Source organism: Leptonotus elevatus, chromosome 15, assembly GCF_054856555.1.
Source record: "Leptonotus elevatus isolate MCC_2025b chromosome 15, RoL_Lele_1.0, whole genome shotgun sequence".
In the NCBI taxonomy this organism is placed as follows: Eukaryota; Metazoa; Chordata; class Actinopteri; order Syngnathiformes; family Syngnathidae; genus Leptonotus; species Leptonotus elevatus.
Genome location: NC_141253.1, coordinates 3,218,806 through 3,237,542, shown reverse-complemented (window position 1 = coordinate 3,237,542; position 18,737 = coordinate 3,218,806). Strand labels below are relative to the sequence as shown.

The window sequence follows — 18,737 nt, the reverse complement described above, 5'->3', positions numbered from 1 at the left end:
GAAAAAATAAATAAATTAATTAATAAAATAAAGTTGAGCAAAGCATCAGTCATTTATTTCCTACTTTGTGTGTGTTATGGGGTAAACTAACCTGTACACGTTGTTGACAATGTTTTTTTTTAATAATCTTAATAACATTTCAAATCTGTAGGAAAAAAAATGCTGAAGGTAAACCCTATTAGGAACTGGTGAACACTGCCACCTGCTGGCGGTAAATGGAAATGAAGTTCATATTATGTACTTATTTTTTGAAACCAACACTTTATTTTGCCCTGAAACGTTACAGTTCCTACTACATAGAAAGAAAGCTTAATTTAACGATGACTCAATTGAATGACTTCATATTCATAATTGAACATATGATGATGATGATGTGCCAAATGGATGATGTACTAGCTGTACTAAAACATTTGTCAGATGTCTCGTGTTATTTATTTTTCTTTTTCTGGAGAGGATCTGGTGGAGCTGAGGTTCTCTCTCTCTACGATCTTTTCCTCCTGCTCTCGGGAATCCCGAAGTCGGTTGGTCGGAGTTTCATCTCGGCGAACTCGATGGAGGTCTCGTGTCCCTTCCAGTGGAACCAGTTGACGCCCTGTGGACGGCAGCAGTTTTGAGAAGTAACTTTAAGTAAGTACAAATATTTGGATACTGTAAGTGTGTCCCCCCCCCCCCCCCCCCCACGTTGTGACCGTAACGTCGAAGCTAACTTCATGTTAGCATTAAGCTAGAAGCCTTTCTTTGACTTGAATCAGAACCTCCGCTTTTACCAAAGTCTTTTTTTTTTAACACAAGTATTTGTAAAGTAATCCCCCACAAATAGTGACCAATGTGGCCTGCCGAAAATGGCAAAAAAGAAAAGAAAAGAAGAAGCAAAAAAAAAAAATACTGTAAAATTTTATGAATGAACGCCGGTTGCCACAAGATGGCGGCACTACTTTCTATAAAACACGGCTAAGGCCTGTCTATAAAAGTAGAAATATTTAAGTACTGATTCAACGTCTTTACTCCTTTACTTAAGCAAAGGTTAAAAAGAAAAAGTAAAAAGGGTTTGTAATGTACTGGATGCAGACTGAGCCCTGCCATAAAAATGTCCAACTTGACGACCCCCATAAAAGGTTTGCCTATCGATACCAAAGCACTACTTTTGCCTACATGAAACTCCTTCTTCCTGTGCAAGCAAAATGCAAGATGACTCTAAAGCACTACTTATATAGTAGACAGGCGGCCTTTTTTGGCATCATTGCTATAAAAATAAAAAAAATAAAAATGAAGACTATTCTTGGCGTCTCCGCGAGTCGACATTCGCGTACCTTACTGTGACTCTTGTCTCCGTATTTTCCCATCAGGTTGACGCGATGGCAGTTTTTGTACCAGAAGGCTCCCTTGTAGGACAAAGCGCAGTTGGTGACGGCGATGTCATTGTCGTTGTCGTAAGTGGAGAAGGGACGCCCCTGGTGGTATGTCATGGAGTCGCCTGGTACGCGGGGAGGAAAAGATATTCAAATACATTTCTAAACTCCTTCAACCAATACCATATTTTTACAGTGCATTTGCAAACTAGTCACAGCATATATTAAAAAAAATGTTCCACAAGTTACAATCTTATTACAAGATTGATTAAATAAAAATTTCCCTTTAAAAGTGTAAACATAGTTAAGTGTCAAGAAAGGTATCACCAACATGACAACAAAGGGTACGCTTTAGATCGATATATGTGGTACACAAAAAGTGTCCGGCAAATGGCAACTGTCAAAAACAAGGAAAAAAACAACTTGCAATCAGCCGCTCTTAATCTGTTGGTTTCATTTGGTAGCTCTCGTTTGGTTTGGTAAATTTGTTTTGCTGGATTTCTTTAGCTTTAGTTCATTAGTTTTGGTTTGATAGCTTCCGCTCCTTTTCCTTCACTCACTAACTTTCTTTTGGTTATTTTTCCATTCAGTCGCTTTTGGTAACCAACGACACCATTCGCTAGTTGTTTTTTGAGTGTGCTCACTTTAGCCTGTTAGCTTCCGTTCAGTAGCTTTTGCTAGGTCTTTGTCACTAGGTTTCATTCGGTAGCTTTTGCTAGCTAGCTTTGGTTCGCTCAATTTGGTCCAGGTTGTTTCAAGACGAAGATAAGGAAGATGGCGAACCATCTTTCTTTAGTTTGTTTTCATCCAGTAGCTTTCATTTGGTAGCTTTGTCTCACTTTTCTTCACCATTTTCATTTGTTCTGCTTTCTTTAGCTGTCTTTCCTCCAGTAGATTCCATGTGGTAGATTCTTCTTGCTTACGTTTAGTGTGTTTTGGTCCTGACTTTTGCTAGCTGTCAATAGTTTGCTTCCATTAGCTAGCTTCCACTCTGTAGCTCCAGTAGCTTCCGTTCAAAAAGCCTCTACTCGCTTTTATTCACTTGATCATGTTCATTTGATTAGCTTCCGTTGAGTAGCTTCATTAACCCACTTTTGTCCAGAATTTTCTGCTAACTTTTGTTTGCTAGCTTTTCTTAGCTTGCTTGCATCTGATTGCTTGTGTTGGTTCGCTTCCATTCGGTAGCTTCTCTTCGGTTATTTCTGCTCGTTAACATTCACTAGCGTTCATTCGCTTAACCTTCGTTTACTAGCTTCACCAACTTTTGTTGTTTGCTATGTCGTAGCTTCTGTTCTGTATAGCTTGTTTACAGTAGTTCCTTTAATAATAATAAAAAAAAAAGAAGCCTACCTGCTGTTCCACTGTAGGCGCCAATGTAAAGCTTATAGCGCGTTCGGGGCTCTGCAATGGAGAACTTGTCATATTGGGCGTAGGCCGACTCGCCGGCATCCCTCAGGTCCACACGCAGCACGTACTGGCCAGCAGTCGTGATCTTGTGAAGATTGCTGAGACCTGCAACAGTCAATCTGGTCGCGCGTCAGTGCGGGAAGGTGCAAAAATACTCAGTAAGTCAAAGGTAGAAGAAACGTACCCAGCCAGAACTCATCGTTCATGTTACCAAAACCAGCAGTGTAGTTCTTCCAGTTCCTGAAGAACTCTAGCTTTCCGTTTTGACGTCTCAAGAAGACCTGCAGAGGACATCGCACCTGAAATCTCACTTCAAAGCCAAATATCCCCAACTTTTTGGGAGTAATTCATCTCTTTTCAAATGTAGGGAGTAAAGGTAAAAGTCTTCAGAAAAAGTAAAAACAGATAACTGAAATCTCCGTAAGCACAGTAATCTAATGAATGATTTGTACTTAGTTACTTTCCACAACTTTTGATCAAATTCGAGTACAAGCTCACCATCCATCCTCCGCCATCCGTCTCCATGTCGCAGTAGACCTGGATGACCTGGCTTTCAATGCCGGCCACGTAGACGGTGTACACGCCAGACGTGTTCTCCCCATTCAGGAAGATCTGAGCGCAGTCTTTGGGGTACTTGTGCAATTGGCCCACTTAAAAGAAGCAACAAAAAAAAAACGGATTTAATGAGGTCCAAGAAGGAGAACAATTTGGGAGTGGTTTGAAACCGTTTTCCAACAGAATGCAAGTCTGACAGGACTTAAGGACCATGACGGCGAAGACCTGACTGGTCCTTGCCTGTGCTGAAGACTGTGTTTATGTGGTGACTCTTTTCAGCTTCGGCGATTGCTTGCAGTTGGACTGTGTACTCTGTGGACCTGGCCAGCTGGGCCATGTTGTACGAGGAGGCAGTCGGACTCAGCATGACCTCCTTCGAAATTTGCAACAAATGATTAAAACGCACCATTTTATCATTGGATCCCTCTGGATGGAAAACGCTGGAGAACCCCGGGTGTATCATACCCGAGATGAGCCATCTGCCGTGGAGAAGGTCAGGGAGTAACCGCTAATGGCGGCTTGCGGAGGTCTCCAAGTCAGAGTGGCGCTATCCGTTTGGATGTTGACAGCCATCAGGTCTCGAGGGGGGTCAACCTCTGGGAATACGGTTTCAATTGTAACAATATTCAAACATTAATCTGAGTTATACTCGGGAGTCGGGCCTACTTGTGGTAAATTCTGTGAGGACAGAGGCACTCATCTGCGCCTCCCTGGTGGCGAAGAGTTCCACGGAGTAGTGAGTTCCAGGAAGCAACAAGGCTATCTCCACTTCGGTTCCGGTAACACGCTCCACGATCGGGGACACTGTGAGACACATCAGGCGGTCCCATCATAGAAAATCAACATGGAGACAATTTCAAGTCAAGTAACAGAACAGACCAACCTGACTCAGAACTGTACGTTATTACGTATCCGTCCACCGGGGCTACAGACGGTTCCCACTGCAAGCGAGCGGAGCTGTCTGTGATGTTAACCGCGATCAGACCCTGAGGTTGATCCAAAGCTGTGGACATGAACGGTCTCATTAAAAAGTCATCGGAGTTGGCTGAGGAAAGAGACGGTTCTTTGGGTGTTGTAGACTCACCAGTGGTTACAACGTCGCCACTTGGGTCACTCTCCTCCAGACCCTTCACCGAACTGACCATCACCTGGTACATTTTGCCCGGACTCATGTTAGGCAGCAAAGCCTGTAGCACGTCGCCATCCACAGTTACGCTCATCTGGCTTCCTGTGGACATGAAAACACTTCCTTAAGGCAAAGATCAGATTGCAAGTTTCAATTTTTAGGTCTCAAGCAAGTCCCAAGTCCTTTTGTCATGTTTGAAGTCAAATCAAGTCACATGTTATCTCAAGTAAATCCCCGTCTTAAGTCAAGTCCCAAGTCAATTTGCATTATCAATACAGTCTCGTGAAATGAGGCTAAATTCAAAACTTTCTAGCAGTCTTAAAACAGTTAACTGCCCCAAAGTGTTATATAAATAAAGATGACGTGACTTGACTTGAGCGTTAACACCCAGGCGTTAACGCTCAAGTCCAAGCCAAGTCTCAAGCCTTTCGGTTTTTGTCAGGTCAAATCATAAATCATCAAATCAATTCTCAAGCCTTAGTCACAATGACACGAGTCCTCATGTCTGCCCTGGGGACTCAGGACAAATTTTCGGATCACCAAGATTGCTATATAAGCCTTACCTCCCTCAAATGGCATGTAGGTGATGTGATAGTTGTCTACGGCAGACTGAGGTGTGGACCAGTGGACCACGGCTGATGAGTCGGTCACATCAGAGAAACGAAGGCCCTTTGGAGTTGTCAGGCCTGGTGGAGGGAAAAGGGATTCGAAGGTAAGAGGTGGCTCAAAAAATATCCAAGGACTGAGATGGTCTGGTATTGGCGGGCTTCCACCAGATAAAAAAGATGACTAATTGGCGACTTGATCCAGAGGTTAGTATAAAACAGTGGATTAAATTCTGAAAAGTTTAGTACAGAAGCAGTGGATCCAGTTCTGAGAGATTACAGAAATAACATAAGGCCACTGGACTGAGTCCTGAGAAGTTAGTATAGAACCAAAGGAACCCGTTCTGAGGAGTTCCAGATGTCGGTGCCAAACCAGTGGATCCAGTCGTCCTGTGTTTTTTATTTTTTAAGACAAAAAAAAGGTTGTGCTTTACCTTGACTAGTTTCGATTTCCATGATGTGGTCATCATGGACTGGGACAAAGCAAGCATCATTGGAACAGAAGAACAAAAATACAAGATGGATAAAAAAAAGCAATAGAGATCAGGAAACGGAGACCGGACACACTAAACAGGGACGAAGGAACTTTTCAACTTTCCCACACATAGGATCCACTTCTCTGGAGGTCATCGAGCGACAAAGGGCGTAGTCGGCGTGGAGCGTCACATGACAGCTCCGCCAGGCCGGCTACGCCCAGGAACATCAGGTGATATGACACGTCACAACTGTCAGTTTGGCAGCTTCTGAGGAAGGCGGCAGTCGTCGCAGAAACTAGTCAAGGTAAAGCACAACCTTTTTTTGTCTTAAAAAAGACAAAACACAGGACAATAAAGATTTGTAGACAAGATGATTTTTTTTTAGCCAGTGGATCCAGTTCTGAGACATTAGTATAGACCCAGGTGTTCCAGTTTTCAGGGTTCTCAAAGGTTAGTATACAAGCAATGGATCCTTTTCTGAAGGGTTCTAGAGTACAACCAGTGTATTCCGTTCTGAGAGCTCCCAGAAGTTAGTACAAGGCCACTAGAACGAGTTCTGAGAAGTTAGTATAAGAATGAGGGGCTTTAGTTCTGAAAGGTTCCAGAGGTTGATGTACAGCTATTGGATTGAGTTGTAGTGGTTCCCAGAGGTTAGTAGAGAACAACCAGATCCACTTGTGAGGAGTTCAAGGGGTTAGTTTGGAAAAACTGGCTCCAATTCTGAGAGGTTCCAGAAATAACTGATCCAGTTCAGAGGGGCTTCAGAGGTTAGTGTAGAACCAGTGGATTCAGTTCCAAAAGGTTCAAGGGGTTAGTGTGGATCCAGTTTTGAGAGGTTCAAGAGTTTAATATGGAACTAGTGTAGTTCGAGTACCTGTCTGAGCAACCCCAATTATTGGTTGGGAGCGGTGGTCCAAAGAAAGGCCATAAAGTTCAATTTCGTACTCCGTGCCCGCCATGAGTCCAGTGATAAGCCTGGTTCGCTCCTCGCCATGGACAATGTGCTCCTGAGGACGGTATAATCTCTTGCTGTCCCGTAGTTTGATCACAAATCTGTCAAAGAGGTCTTCGTCCGCCGCCCACGACACACGGAAACTGTCGGCTGTGATGTCGGAGACAAAGAGGTGCTCCACCTCGGGTTCTGCCTCTGGGCCAGAAAGCAAAGTTTGTTGGTCCATTCATCCACTTGCCATCAAGATTTCAGACAGAGAGAGAGAGAGAGAGAGAGAGAGATTAGAAGGCTCCTTCCTTTTTAGGATGGAGGCCTCCGATCAGGATGCAAGTGCAAGTCAGTCTGAGCAAAATGTAAAGAATGAAAGAGACATCAAGGCCATTTCAGAGTCTTTCAATCAAGTCAGTTTCAGACAGGAGCCGATCTGCTGGGAGGAACCGAGTTCATTGCCATGCGTCCTCCCGCCAGCCACGCTACCAGTGCATTCAAAGATAACGAAAAAAGATTAGAGGTTAGATCGACGGACACGTCATGCTCAGTGTTTTCCTTCCTCTGATAGTTTCGCTCCTCTTGATCTTCTGTGCTTTTTGTGTCCACCTCACACCACTAATTTCCCCACTATTTTATCTTTGTTAATACAATTGTAATGAAACTTTCAGAGGTTGCAGATGTTTGTCTTATTTTGCCATTTCATACTACAGCTCTTTGTATATATCGATTGTCGACATCAAAGTGTAACTTTAGGCTCTATTGTGGCCACTTAATCACAAATGAAACAAAAAGCTATTTAAATTCTTTGTTAGGAACGGGATTACATCATATAAGTATGGTCAAATATATTTAATTCCAGACTTAACACTTAAGATTTTCAGCTTCTGGACAAGGCAGCAATTTCATCTAATAATCTTCCAAGGCATTTAATGGCTTACATTGGAGCAAATGAATGACGCAATTTTGATTTAAAAAAAAATCAACAAGTAGAAAGGGTTAGTAGAATCGAACAGGGCCCTGAGGGCTCGTAACTGTGTGCGTACCCATCTACCATCAGACGTAGATGTTTAGAATCCAAGCACAATTGTCCCTTTCAAACCATCGGAAGGAAAACACGCTGACAAATATGAACGCAAACCAACGAGCCGGCTCACATTTTATTTGGGGAGGTAGGAAAAAAAGGGACGGGAGCGCCACAATGCCTGCTCCCGCAGCTGCACGCCAAGACCACATCAAAGACGCTTGAAAGGAAGTATTAAGAGGGAGAGGATTCTGGAAACCATTCATTGTCGTAAATCAGGTCAGGCGGCAATACTATGCTGAAGCCTCAGAAGCAAAACATGGCAGAGCTGAGTTGCCTAGCAAGGATTCGTAACTGAAAAAAAAAATAAAAATCATAGTCTGGGCATTCGTAAGTCAAGGTACCACTGTGGTTGCATTAGTTGCAGTACGAAGTGGGACCCCTTCCCAGGGTGCAGGGTCCCTGGGGTTAGTACCTGTGACGGCCACTGCGGTGAGGGGCCGAGAGAGGAGCCCCGCCTTTGACAAGCCCGTCAGCCTGACCTCATAGCCTATACCGGTGATGAGACCCCAGACATCCAGGTGACTCTGGTTTCCTGGAACCGTGAACTCCTGGGGCTCCAGAAGCCATCCCGAGTCGGTCACCACTACGTTAAAGTGGCTGAAAGCCCCACCGGAGGGTGCCGATTCTTCCCGCGGCTGCCGCTGCTTCACTCCCCACGACACACGGAAGCCGAAGGGGGTGACGTTGGAAATGGTCAGGTTTTCCACTTTGGGCAAAGGTGCTGGAGGAAGTGGGGGGGGGGGGGGGGGGGGTTCGGGGGAGTTTGTGATGTTTTTTCAGTTAGGATGCATGCAAGGGTTGCAAAAGCAAATCAGCAAAGTGTCTCCTAGCTTTTTTCTCTCGAGGGAATATATCCTCCGAGTGATGTACACAGTAATCCTCCGCCGTCAACAGTAAACTGCAAATATGCGGGGGATTACTGTACATACTAAAAGTGACGTATATATCAGCTTTGTATCGAAGGCTTTGTTCACACTGCCACACAAAGAGGTTTTTAGATGAATATTCAGTCTGGATGTTTAGATTTCAATGGTACGGAAAAAAACAAACCACCAGAAGCAGTTCTACTTGTAGTCGTAACTTTGTGGGTGCTACCAATTCACTCACTGCACGGTAGACCCAATTGCATAGAACTTGACAAAAAAACTGGATTTTTGTCCGACTGCTCATACTTCTGTGTTTTTATTTCTGTCTCAAGCGTAGCCTACCCATTAAAACCTATGTCATTAACACAACAATCCATGCTAATACCTGGTGTGTGGACTTGACAAACCCTACCTGATCTTTTACAAATGACATTCTGAACAGTCCAAGATCCGATATGCAAACCAAATCCGATTTGGAGGCAGTGTGAACAAGGCCAACGTATTACTTGGCTATGATATCTACCCACAAAAAGCAAAATGTTAAGAGCTATTAGGCTTTGGGGTGAAATTTCAAGGATGAACCTAAAAGGCACGATTACCATTACTGGTGATGTAACTTTTCCAGCCTCTCTGGTCGAGGGCAACCTGATGACAACACTCTGTAACAATCTGAATTTAGTGGGCAAAGGCATTGCGCCACAATCTTTCTCTCCCTGGGCTAAAGGGGTGCTTGACCTGACCTATACATAAGGGGGCTGTTGTGAATTCTACCGTTGAAACAATGAAACTTGCAAAGGTTCAAGTACATTTTAGGTTCATGCTGAAATCTCACAAGAAAAACCCAATGCCGCCAACTTTTTGCTTTCTGGGAAAGCTTGTTCTGGATCACTTAATCTGGTCTAATTCAGGAAAGGTCTGCCTAATTTCAGATTTTGGCTTCATGCAGTGAACAAGGTCTTGAGTACATGAGTGAAGCTGGTGGGTACCTGTGACGGCATGGACTAGCGTGGAGGAAGTGCGGCGGCCGTGAGATAAGCCGTAAATTTCCACATTATAGTTCGTGGCATCCATCAGGTTGGAGATGGTAATGTTTGTGGCGTGGTCGGGCAGACTGAACTCCTGCGGCTCAGACAGTTGCTCGGTGTCACCGACTCGGACAACAAAGCCATCAAAGTGGCCGGACGCGGCACTCCATCTTACGCTGAGATTATGCGGACCGGTCGACTGAGCGGTCACGGGCCCCAACACGGGGTTGTCCTCTGAACACAAAGAAGAACATGCCCGTTGACTGGCATCCTGTCTCGAGTCGCCTGGGGGGGGGGGGGGGGGGCGACTCAGAGGGGCCTACCTGTTGTCGCGGCAGCGAAAAGCGGCGGCGTGTTGTGGCCGCCGGCGTTGGCGTACAGCTTTATGTCGTAGCGTGTACGGGCTTTAAGGCCAGCCATGACCGCGGAGCGTGCGTGGCCTGGCAAGGCCTGACCCATCGCCTGCGAGGGCAAAGCAGACTCTCTGACTTCTACTACAAAGTTATCAAACGCCTTGGCGCCCGCCCGCCACGTCAGAGACACTCTGTCTGAGGTAACGTTAGCAACAACTAGCCGGGACAAATCTGGCTCTTCAGCTACAAGGGGGGGGGGGGGGGAGAAAGAGATACAGCATATGTTTGTGAAACTAAAAACAACGTCCAAATCACTTTGGAGGCACAAACTAGATCACTGTGGTGTCGTCCCTGCAAAGCCGTCAAAAACTGCAGCGATACAAATACTTTCTCACTGTGCTTAGTTAATTCTCTAGTGGGCCTGCCCAAAAATTAAACGTCCATCCATTTTCTGTACTGGTTTTCCTCACGAGGATCGCCTGTCACCTCGATGGGAAACGGGGGACACCTTCCAGTGGTTGCAAGCTAATTGCAGGATACACATAGACAACCAACCACTCACATACACAACTCGGGACAATTTAGAGTCTTGGAATGTGGGAGGAAGCCATTAGAGAGTACCAGGACAACACTCCCGCACACACAGGGAGAACATGCAAACTATGACAATGGAACTCTAAACCAAAGAACTGCGAGGCAGACCTGCTAAACACTCACCCAAACATGCTGCCTGAAATCAAACAACCTAGTAAATATTTGTTGACTATTACACCATATCCATGATTGAGCGGCTATGCTGGATACAAATCAGATTTTGTGACGCAACCTGGACTACTTTAAAGCACGATTATGTGGAAGTCAAACGGTAAGAAGAACGGTTAGCATTTTGATGACTGGCACACACTCAACTGTTGGGGCTGGAGGCCATTTGTTCGTAGTGCTGCACACGCCACATTCATTGATCTGTACGCTAAGTGACAAATGTAATTTGGTGGTTTGGTGATGAAGTGCTGCCTTCATGAGTAAAATACAAAAGTCAGCAATACGAGCAGGCAAAAAGGAAGTTGCCTAAGATCGGCCTTGGACTATAAATAGAAGTCAGGAAGACAATTGACTTGATGCGTATGAAATCCTTCGCAGGGACGACAGCAGCAATTAAAAAAAAAATTCACTTGACGATTATTTATTTTTAAAGTACGCTTGCAATACCTGTGGTCGCAACAGCACTGACAGGGCTTGTTCGGACTCCCTTGTACGTCCCGTAGAGGTAGGCTACATAGTCTGAGCCGGGCCGCAGCCCCGACACCTGCTGTGCCGTCACGAAGCGGGACAGGTTATACTCCCTTAGCTCCATTAGCCAATCGGAATCAATAATCTCCAGGACAAAACCGTCCAAGTGGCCCTCGGTGTGGTTCCAGACCACCGAGAAGCTCTCGGACGTCACGTTGGACACGAAAAGTTGGCCTAGCGATGGCTGATGCGCTGAAGGGAAAAACCATTGTTAGACATTTAGGGCTTGATTTAGTAAGATCCCAAATAGCGAGTGCTAAATTGCCTGATTGTGTGGCAACATGACTAAAATACTTATTTAGAAGAGGATTTGACGATTTAGGTCGCTTGGATGGTTTTCACCAAAGAAAATTTGGGAGAGCACCGTAATCGCAAAATGAAGTTTGAAGTGATGGTATTGGAAGTGTTAGTGGAAGAGCCAAACATTATATTGAGTTACACAAAGTAAATCTGTCGCTGTAAATATTTTGGGGAAGGCAGCAACACAAGCAAGTCACAATTGTTTGATTTCTGCCCATCCTGTGTAACACTGTTTAAAATTTGGGACTCTTAGGTTAGTTTTGGGTCTATTCTTTGCCGCGTTGCGATTGGCCCGTCTGCATTTCGCATTGTGTGGCTTCACAAAAGTAGGAACGAATCAATCATGCTCTTGATTTGTTGAAATGGTCATGAAAAAATTCTTGAAGGAAACGTGACCAATTTTGCTTTTGCAGTCATCGCAGCCTCTCAATGCAGGGGCGGGGCCGAGATTCATGCACTTTGATGGAAGGATGTGTTGTGTTCTAGGTTTCAGCGAGTGTCGGGGTTATCTCTGTGGTGGTGGTTACGGAAAAGTTATTGCGAAGGATGTGCAGGCATGCGGCAAGGCGAGCGGCTCGACGGACGAAAGAAGGGGAAATACGAAAGAACAGTGCGAGTGAACTAACATCAGTCAACACTGTTGAAACAGCTCAGTGATCATTTATACGTCACAAAAAGTTAGGGATCTTCAGCTTTGGGGTGAAATTTCTGAAAGGCTGATATCTCTTATAGATCTTACTTTTTGTGAGACATGCACAGTGTGTAGAAGTTCACCCCTGTTCAAATGTTCTATGTGGGCACGTTGAAGCAATAACACAAGAAGCAAAGGAGAAAAAAAAAAATCTAAATTCAGCATATCCACATAAAAAAATGGTCAAAAATCAAACTCAACATCTTCCATGTCAATAAGGGAGCATGCTCGGTATCATAGCCATGCGCTGATGTTCATTGGAAGCGTCATGAATGCTTATGACATCATTGACCAACGTTCATTCACGCTGTTTGCTGCAAAGCGGTTACGGGAACAAAAGGTCGCGAAGGCGAGGGAACCAGGTCCGACGCCGGTACCTGTGGTGGCTTCGGCGTACACGGGCTCCAGGAAGGTGCCCCGGTAGAGGGGGTACAGGCCCACCATGTAGCTGGTGTTGGCATTCAGGCCCCAGAGGCCCAGGCTGAGCGCGCCGCCCGACACGCTCAAGTTCTGGCTCTGCGCCATATTGTCCAAGTTTGTTACTTCCACTACAAAGCCGTCAAAGTCGCCGCCCAAGGGGCCCCAGGAGGCCGTGAAGCCGTCCCACGTTACGTCAGAGAAGGTGAGGTTGGCCACGGAGGACCTCGCTGCCTCTGCTGGGGTCAGACACAACCGGTGCTACTAAAGGTGGCTCAGAGCAGCAGCTAACAAAACCACAAAAACAAGTTCCTGGAATACATTAAACAAATGGGGAAAATCTAGAAGCTTTCACAGTGTGCTTGATGCTTGGTTTTGGAGCAAGTGAAAAGTCTAGAACTACAGGAGGATGTGTGGCCAAAGGTCAATTGAAGAAGAGTGGAAAAACATTTGGACGTCTTTCGTTCCTCAAACTCTTAAGCAGCAAAAAAAAGCACTGTAAGAAGAAAATGTTAGAGTTCTCGAGTAGCTCTTCTGTCTGAAACCGGTAACTGTGGTAGCAGGTACCCTGTAGTAGCAAAACCAAAGCAGTGGTGGTCCCTGCATTTGGTACCTGGGCCTTCAGTGGGGACTTAAGTTAACTGACTTGTTCCACCTCTAATATCATGTTGGAATTACAGAAACCGTTGCCACCAGAGACCCGTTGGCCCACCACTGGTGTTTTAAAAGATGTTTCCCTCAAGAGTTGACGGTGGTACTGAGCTCACACAACCTCTCGCAGATGGTACATTTTGACACGGAGACATCCCATCTTCCTGGATGGAGGGGATGTGGTGTTTAAACCTGCTGTATGGATTGTCTTTGTTGGGGTTAGCACATCTGGAGAACATTTTAAAACAACATCGAGAAAATCCGCAACAGTCGAATGCAGGCTACTGGACTCGGAAAAAGGGGGACTTAGTGCAGCTGGTGGCACTCCTGGAACCAATTACCAATCAGGCCACTCTCCCCTGCACCGAGTGGTTGGTTGAGTTGGGGACGAGGGCCACCAATCAGGGAGGACCAACACAAAAAAATACAATTAATGGCCTCGAAATATTTCAATTTTAGTTCAAAAGGCTTCTTTAGTTCTAAATTTCACATGCGGAGTCTCCCTATTTATGGCTCTGGTGAATGCGTCCCTCTAGTGATCACATGAGGGTTGTTGTCGGAAATGGAATGAGACAATACTTGGGAGGGATATCAGGACATTGTCGTAAGTGATGGAAGATGGTTTCTTTTACACCTCTTTCAACCCAGACATTTCTGTCCTCCAAGGAAATGTCTCTTCTTTTTGAGAAGCAGAAGAACTGCTGACTCTGGAACCAAAGAGGTTGCCCTTCTATGCTGTGCCATGTGTTTGTTTAGGGGGTTCTTGGTCTCTGCCATGTAAAGGTCAATGCACTCTTCACGGAACTACACTACATAAACACTGTCGAGTTTACTTTTAGTGATGAACCAAGAAGAACCCAGTGACCTTAATTCAACTTTTGCGAATTATCATGCCAGACAAGGATAGAAATGCTTTTATCGTCAATTAAACGACTCCCAAGAGTACCTGTGAGGAAGTCAGTGGGTTAAGGTGCTGAGCCCCCCCCCCCCCCCCGATAGCTCCACCCACCTGTGGATGCAGCCAGAGTGACCGGCGAACTCATCCTGTGGCCTCGTTCCGCTGTCAAGGTGACGGTGTAACTTGTCGCCGGAGTCAGGTCCGGCAAGACGAACGTCGTCTCGGAGGCTGGGATCTCCGCCTCCTCGACTTGTCCATCTCTGGAGACGTACACCAGCCGGTATCGTGACACCTTACCGTGTGGCTTCTCCCATCGGATGTTAATGGATGTCTCTGTGGACTCTGTTTGCTCCAGACCTCGGGGAGGATCCAGGTCTGACAGGAAACCACCAGTCATGAATCTGATTTTGAATTTTTCTTCAGGATTATGAGGCGTCTCACTCACCCGTTGCTGCATTTATGGTAGCTGGGAGGCTTTCCCGCTCGTTCTTCACACTGGTCACCCCGATCCCATACTCGGTCCCTGGCTTCAGCCCTGCACAACCACCACATTTGACTAGTCCAGAGGTGTCAAACTTCAGGACCACAGGCCAGATCGGGCCTTGCATAACGCAATCCCGCCAAGAGCAGCCATAACTACGATGTGGCCCAAATTGTTTTCATCCAAGACCAAGACTGCAACGACCACTTACCCGTGATTGTGGCCGTGGTGCTTTGCCCTGATCCTCGCGGGAACACTTCCTCGCCGTGGGCCGCACCAGATAACGGGCTGTATTTCACACGATAACTGTCCACGTCGGCCAGACTGTTGCGCCACATCAGGGTGATGCTCTCTTCAGTCTGCAGCACAGCCAGGAGCTCCCTGGGCGCGTCCAGTGCTTCACACAATATGAACACATTCACGTTTATTACTTTGAGTTGGGAGTAAGTCACGTGTGTGCGGTCATACTCAAGTCTAAACTTTCAAGTTTAAAGCAAGTCCCAAGTTCCTGTGGCGTCCAGTCCCAACTACATTGCAACCAAGTCTCGTCAAACTTGGGTTAAGCAAGTGATAAGTCAAGTCATTCAACATGGCTTTTTTCACAACATATTTGCTTATTTTTTATTTTTTATTATTATTTTTTTTTATTTTTTTATTTTTTTAAGAGCTCAGTATTGTTCATTCGGAAATGTCATCATCATTGCTCTTTTTTTTATTATATATATATATATATATATATATATATATATATATATATATATATATATTTTTTTTTTTTATAAGTCACTTTGCATTCAGTATTTGTCAAAAGTGTAAGTCACGTGTGTTCAAGTCACGAATACCAAGTCAAAGTCAAGTCTTTCAAGTTTTAAGAGAACCAATCCCGTCGAAAAGTCTGACTTGCGTCAAGTCACATGACTTGAGTCCCCCACCTCCGTGACACAGAACCTTCCTTTCATTCTGTATTATGCCCACCTGTGGTAAAGGTGGCGGCGGCCGGCTCGCTGCTGGAGTCCTGGCTGCGAGCCACGAGTGACACCGTGTACTCCGTGTCGGGCTTCAGGCCCTCCAGGCTATGCTGCCGGTCCGGCGGGAAGATCTCCGCTTTGGCGCCCTCGGAGGAGGCTTGGCTGGGCTTGTAAAACAGGGTCACCCGGTCTGTCTCTGCCACCGGCTCGGACCAGCTGATCAGTGCCGAGGAATCGCTCACGTCCAACACTTGGAGCTGCTGGGGGGCGTCGATATCTGCGGAGGGGGGGATCACGCCATCAGTGACCGTTTGTTCACTTCGCAAACACTGCTCTAATCGATGCTGTTTCGTTAGTTTGCTGAAACTTGTGTGATTTTGTGGAGTATCAAAATAACAAGAAGGGTTGAAAGACCAAGGTCAAGACTTTTATGGGTTGAAACCAAGTCAAGACCAAGATTTTGAAGGCAAGAGACAGAGTCAAGATCAAGACTTTAAGAAATCAAGACAAAGACTCTGACGGGCTGAGACCAAGTCAAGAGCAAGACTTTAAGGAGCCAAGACCAACACTTGGTTGAAAGTTTACAAAAAAACTCAACTCAACTGAACTTTATTTATAGAGCACTTTAAAAACAAATGGAATCCGTGATTGAAATGACCCCGTTAAGGGTCCCAGCCGTAAAACAAAAGTCTGATGACAGACTTCAGCTCAAGCATTTCAGAACACTCCAGGGAGCACTCGGGGGAGCTCAAATTGCAGCGAACCTAAACGCTAATTCCAAGATCCATGTCTCCATGTTGTGCGCAGATGACATCAACAAAAGACCTCAGCAACGAAACGGTCCGTCACGCAGGGTGACATTTGCATCGTTTTCAAAAAAGAAACGGCGAAGCATGCCAAGTCAACAAAATGTCATATACGTATAGCGGAACCGGGCAGCCGGCAGACCAGAGGGTCGTCACAGCCCACTTCCATTTTGCTTTGGTCACGATCAATGGTGGGAAGTACAGCACCACTAGTGGGGAAGACTTTTTCAGGTGCTTGAGTATTTATTTTTCTGACACAACAGATTCAGAAAAGCAAGATATAATACATAAAAATGGTTCATAGCAAATGCATTGTGTCTTGTGCCAGCCGAAAAACCACCAGCTTCTGGCATTAAAAAAAAAAAAAAAATCGGTCTAATCTGAAAAAACACATACAATGATGTTGCGTTTTTGTTTTTGTTTTGCATTTATCATTAGCTAATTTAGTATTTTTTTGTTCAATAGCAACATTGGAAAAGCTATGGAAACACAATGTTTTATAGCAGAAATCCAGCCAACACTGGCGAGCTCATAGTTTAAAAAAACAAACAAAAAAACAAGCCTTTCTTCATCTCAGTAGGAGCACGATGCAAGTTAATAAGAGAGAGGGAAACAATTTTGCAGTTATCAAAACTGGGACTGTTAAATTGACAGTAAAAATAAATAATAATAATTTTTAAATGTAAGAATTTGTACTTTTTAAATTTAAATACAGGAGTTGAATTACTACTTCTATTTTTCAAGTCCTTTTTCAAAAACAAAAATACATGGTATGTACTTTTAACTGAAGCTTTTTGTATTTATTTTTAATAACAGCTCAATTTAGTCCAAACTCACTGGTTGTGACTCGTAGGATCGCTGGCGGTCCCCTGGTGTTGTTCTTTATAACACTGATAGACACCTCATACTCCTGACCCGGCCCCAGGCCTGACTGGAGGAAGCGGTTTTGCGACGAGGGAACTGTGCTCAGCACCTTTCCGTTTTCTTCTTTCTTTAAAATAAAAAAAGGACACAAAAATAAGTACATGTCAGATGCGAGAATGGAGAATTAGAGGGGGGGGGGGGGGGGGTAAAGTCTAATGTAACAAATAACTAGGTCAGGTGTGAGTCTTGGTCTTGAGCCCTCTAAGTAAGTTTAGGTTGTGACTTTGCTTCAACCCTTTAAATTGTTGGTCTGCTTTCAACATTTCGGTATTGTCTTGGTCTCAAACCCTCAAGGTCTTGATCTTGACTTGGTTTCAAGTCCTCATAATAATAATGGTCTTGCTTCCATCTCAACCCTTCAAAGTCTCGGTCTTGACTTGATATTGGTTCCTGAATGCTTTGGTTTTGATTTGGTCTTAACCCCCTCAAAATCTTTGTCTTCACTCCATGTCAAACCCTTCGTCATAGTCTTAAAAGTCTACGTCTCGACATTGTCTCGAACCTTCAAAGTCCTGGTCTTGATTTAATCTCGGCTCTTTAAAGTCTTGGTCCTGGCTCAGATTAAACACAGCATTTTTTTTTTTACAACATTCAAACTTTCTTCCATCATTTTCCATCCGTCAAAATAAAAACGCTGGGGAATAAATTAAATCCGCGTTGTGCTGAGCAAGGATTTCCAGGAAAATGGCCCGGCTTGACACCTCACGCTCATAAAATCCCGGGAAGACTTTCAAACGGGACCCACCATGTTACGGAAGTAGATCTCCCAGCCATCGAATGGAATGTTCAGCTGCTCCCACACAACCTCAACGGAGGTTTCCTTTACAGACTTGAATCTCAAACCTTCTGGCTGCGGAAGATCTGCGGGGGATTCAAACCAAAACCATCAAAAAAAAATAGAAAATGCAATTTCTGTTTTAAAAAAAAATGCTTGTGAATGCTGAAGAGCTGAAGTTGAAAAGAAATGCTGTGGAATTAATTGAATTGTTAAAATGTAGAGGTAAATGTATAAATGTAAAATATCTCTTTATTTGTGAACTTTATCGTGACAATGTGGGGAATTTGAGAATGTTATACATAGTTTCACTTATAGTATTTCATGAATGAGCAGAACATTTTAAAGTTGATTTAGAACAGAAGGTTTGAATCAATGGGAAAATGTGGAAACATAATAAAAATATGACAACACTTTATTCCATTAGCTTGAAGTGGGCGCCTTTTGGTACCTGTGGCCACCCTGGCGCTAACTGGCACGCTCCTCTTGTTGCTCAGAACGGCATATACATTGATGTGGTACTCTAAACCCGGCTCCAGTTCTTTGACCGTGGCGCTGGTTTGGTCTCCGGGCACGGTGAAGTCCAACAGCAGTGCGCCGGGCTGGGTGGGCGCATACGTGACGAGGTATTCGGTCACCAGCATGTCGTTGATCCAGGATAAGTCCACCGTCTCCGTGGTGATCTCGCCCACAGTGAGATCCTTTGGAGGAGACACTGGAAAAAAAAAAGAAGAAAAAAAAGTTGGA

The 18,737-nt window shown here is 44.9% G+C and overlaps 1 protein-coding gene across 9 annotated transcripts in view; it reads right to left on the bottom strand.

Annotated features, from left to right (window-relative positions):
- Positions 1-450: 450 nt before the first annotated feature.
- Positions 451-18,737, bottom strand: part of LOC147161561 (tenascin-like) — a 36,466-nt gene continuing 18,179 nt past the window's right edge. For 4 of the 9 annotated variants that reach the window (XM_086096302.1, XM_086096305.1, XM_086096304.1 and 1 more), the window contains 24 exons: positions 18,442-18,705; positions 17,961-18,076; positions 17,129-17,282; positions 15,493-15,762; positions 14,729-14,914; positions 14,482-14,571; positions 14,148-14,411; positions 12,448-12,726; positions 10,999-11,271; positions 9,760-10,032; positions 9,398-9,670; positions 7,958-8,266; positions 6,393-6,665; positions 5,001-5,123; positions 4,396-4,539; positions 4,195-4,314; positions 3,978-4,115; positions 3,777-3,907; positions 3,552-3,684; positions 3,255-3,406; positions 2,941-3,037; positions 2,700-2,861; positions 1,311-1,474; positions 451-592 (listed from right to left, as the gene is read on the bottom strand). In XM_086096302.1, the coding sequence (XP_085952428.1) occupies positions 482-592; positions 1,311-1,474; positions 2,700-2,861; positions 2,941-3,037; positions 3,255-3,406; positions 3,552-3,684; positions 3,777-3,907; positions 3,978-4,115; positions 4,195-4,314; positions 4,396-4,539; positions 5,001-5,123; positions 6,393-6,665; positions 7,958-8,266; positions 9,398-9,670; positions 9,760-10,032; positions 10,999-11,271; positions 12,448-12,726; positions 14,148-14,411; positions 14,482-14,571; positions 14,729-14,914; positions 15,493-15,762; positions 17,129-17,282; positions 17,961-18,076; positions 18,442-18,705 (4,499 nt within the window). In that variant the 3' untranslated portion in view covers positions 451-481. The remainder of the gene's footprint in view (positions 593-1,310; positions 1,475-2,699; positions 2,862-2,940; positions 3,038-3,254; positions 3,407-3,551; positions 3,685-3,776; positions 3,908-3,977; positions 4,116-4,194; positions 4,315-4,395; positions 4,540-5,000; positions 5,124-6,392; positions 6,666-7,957; positions 8,267-9,397; positions 9,671-9,759; positions 10,033-10,998; positions 11,272-12,447; positions 12,727-14,147; positions 14,412-14,481; positions 14,572-14,728; positions 14,915-15,492; positions 15,763-17,128; positions 17,283-17,960; positions 18,077-18,441; positions 18,706-18,737) is intronic. The other 5 variants (XM_086096306.1, XM_086096308.1, XM_086096309.1 and 2 more) reach the window with 5 other exon arrangements.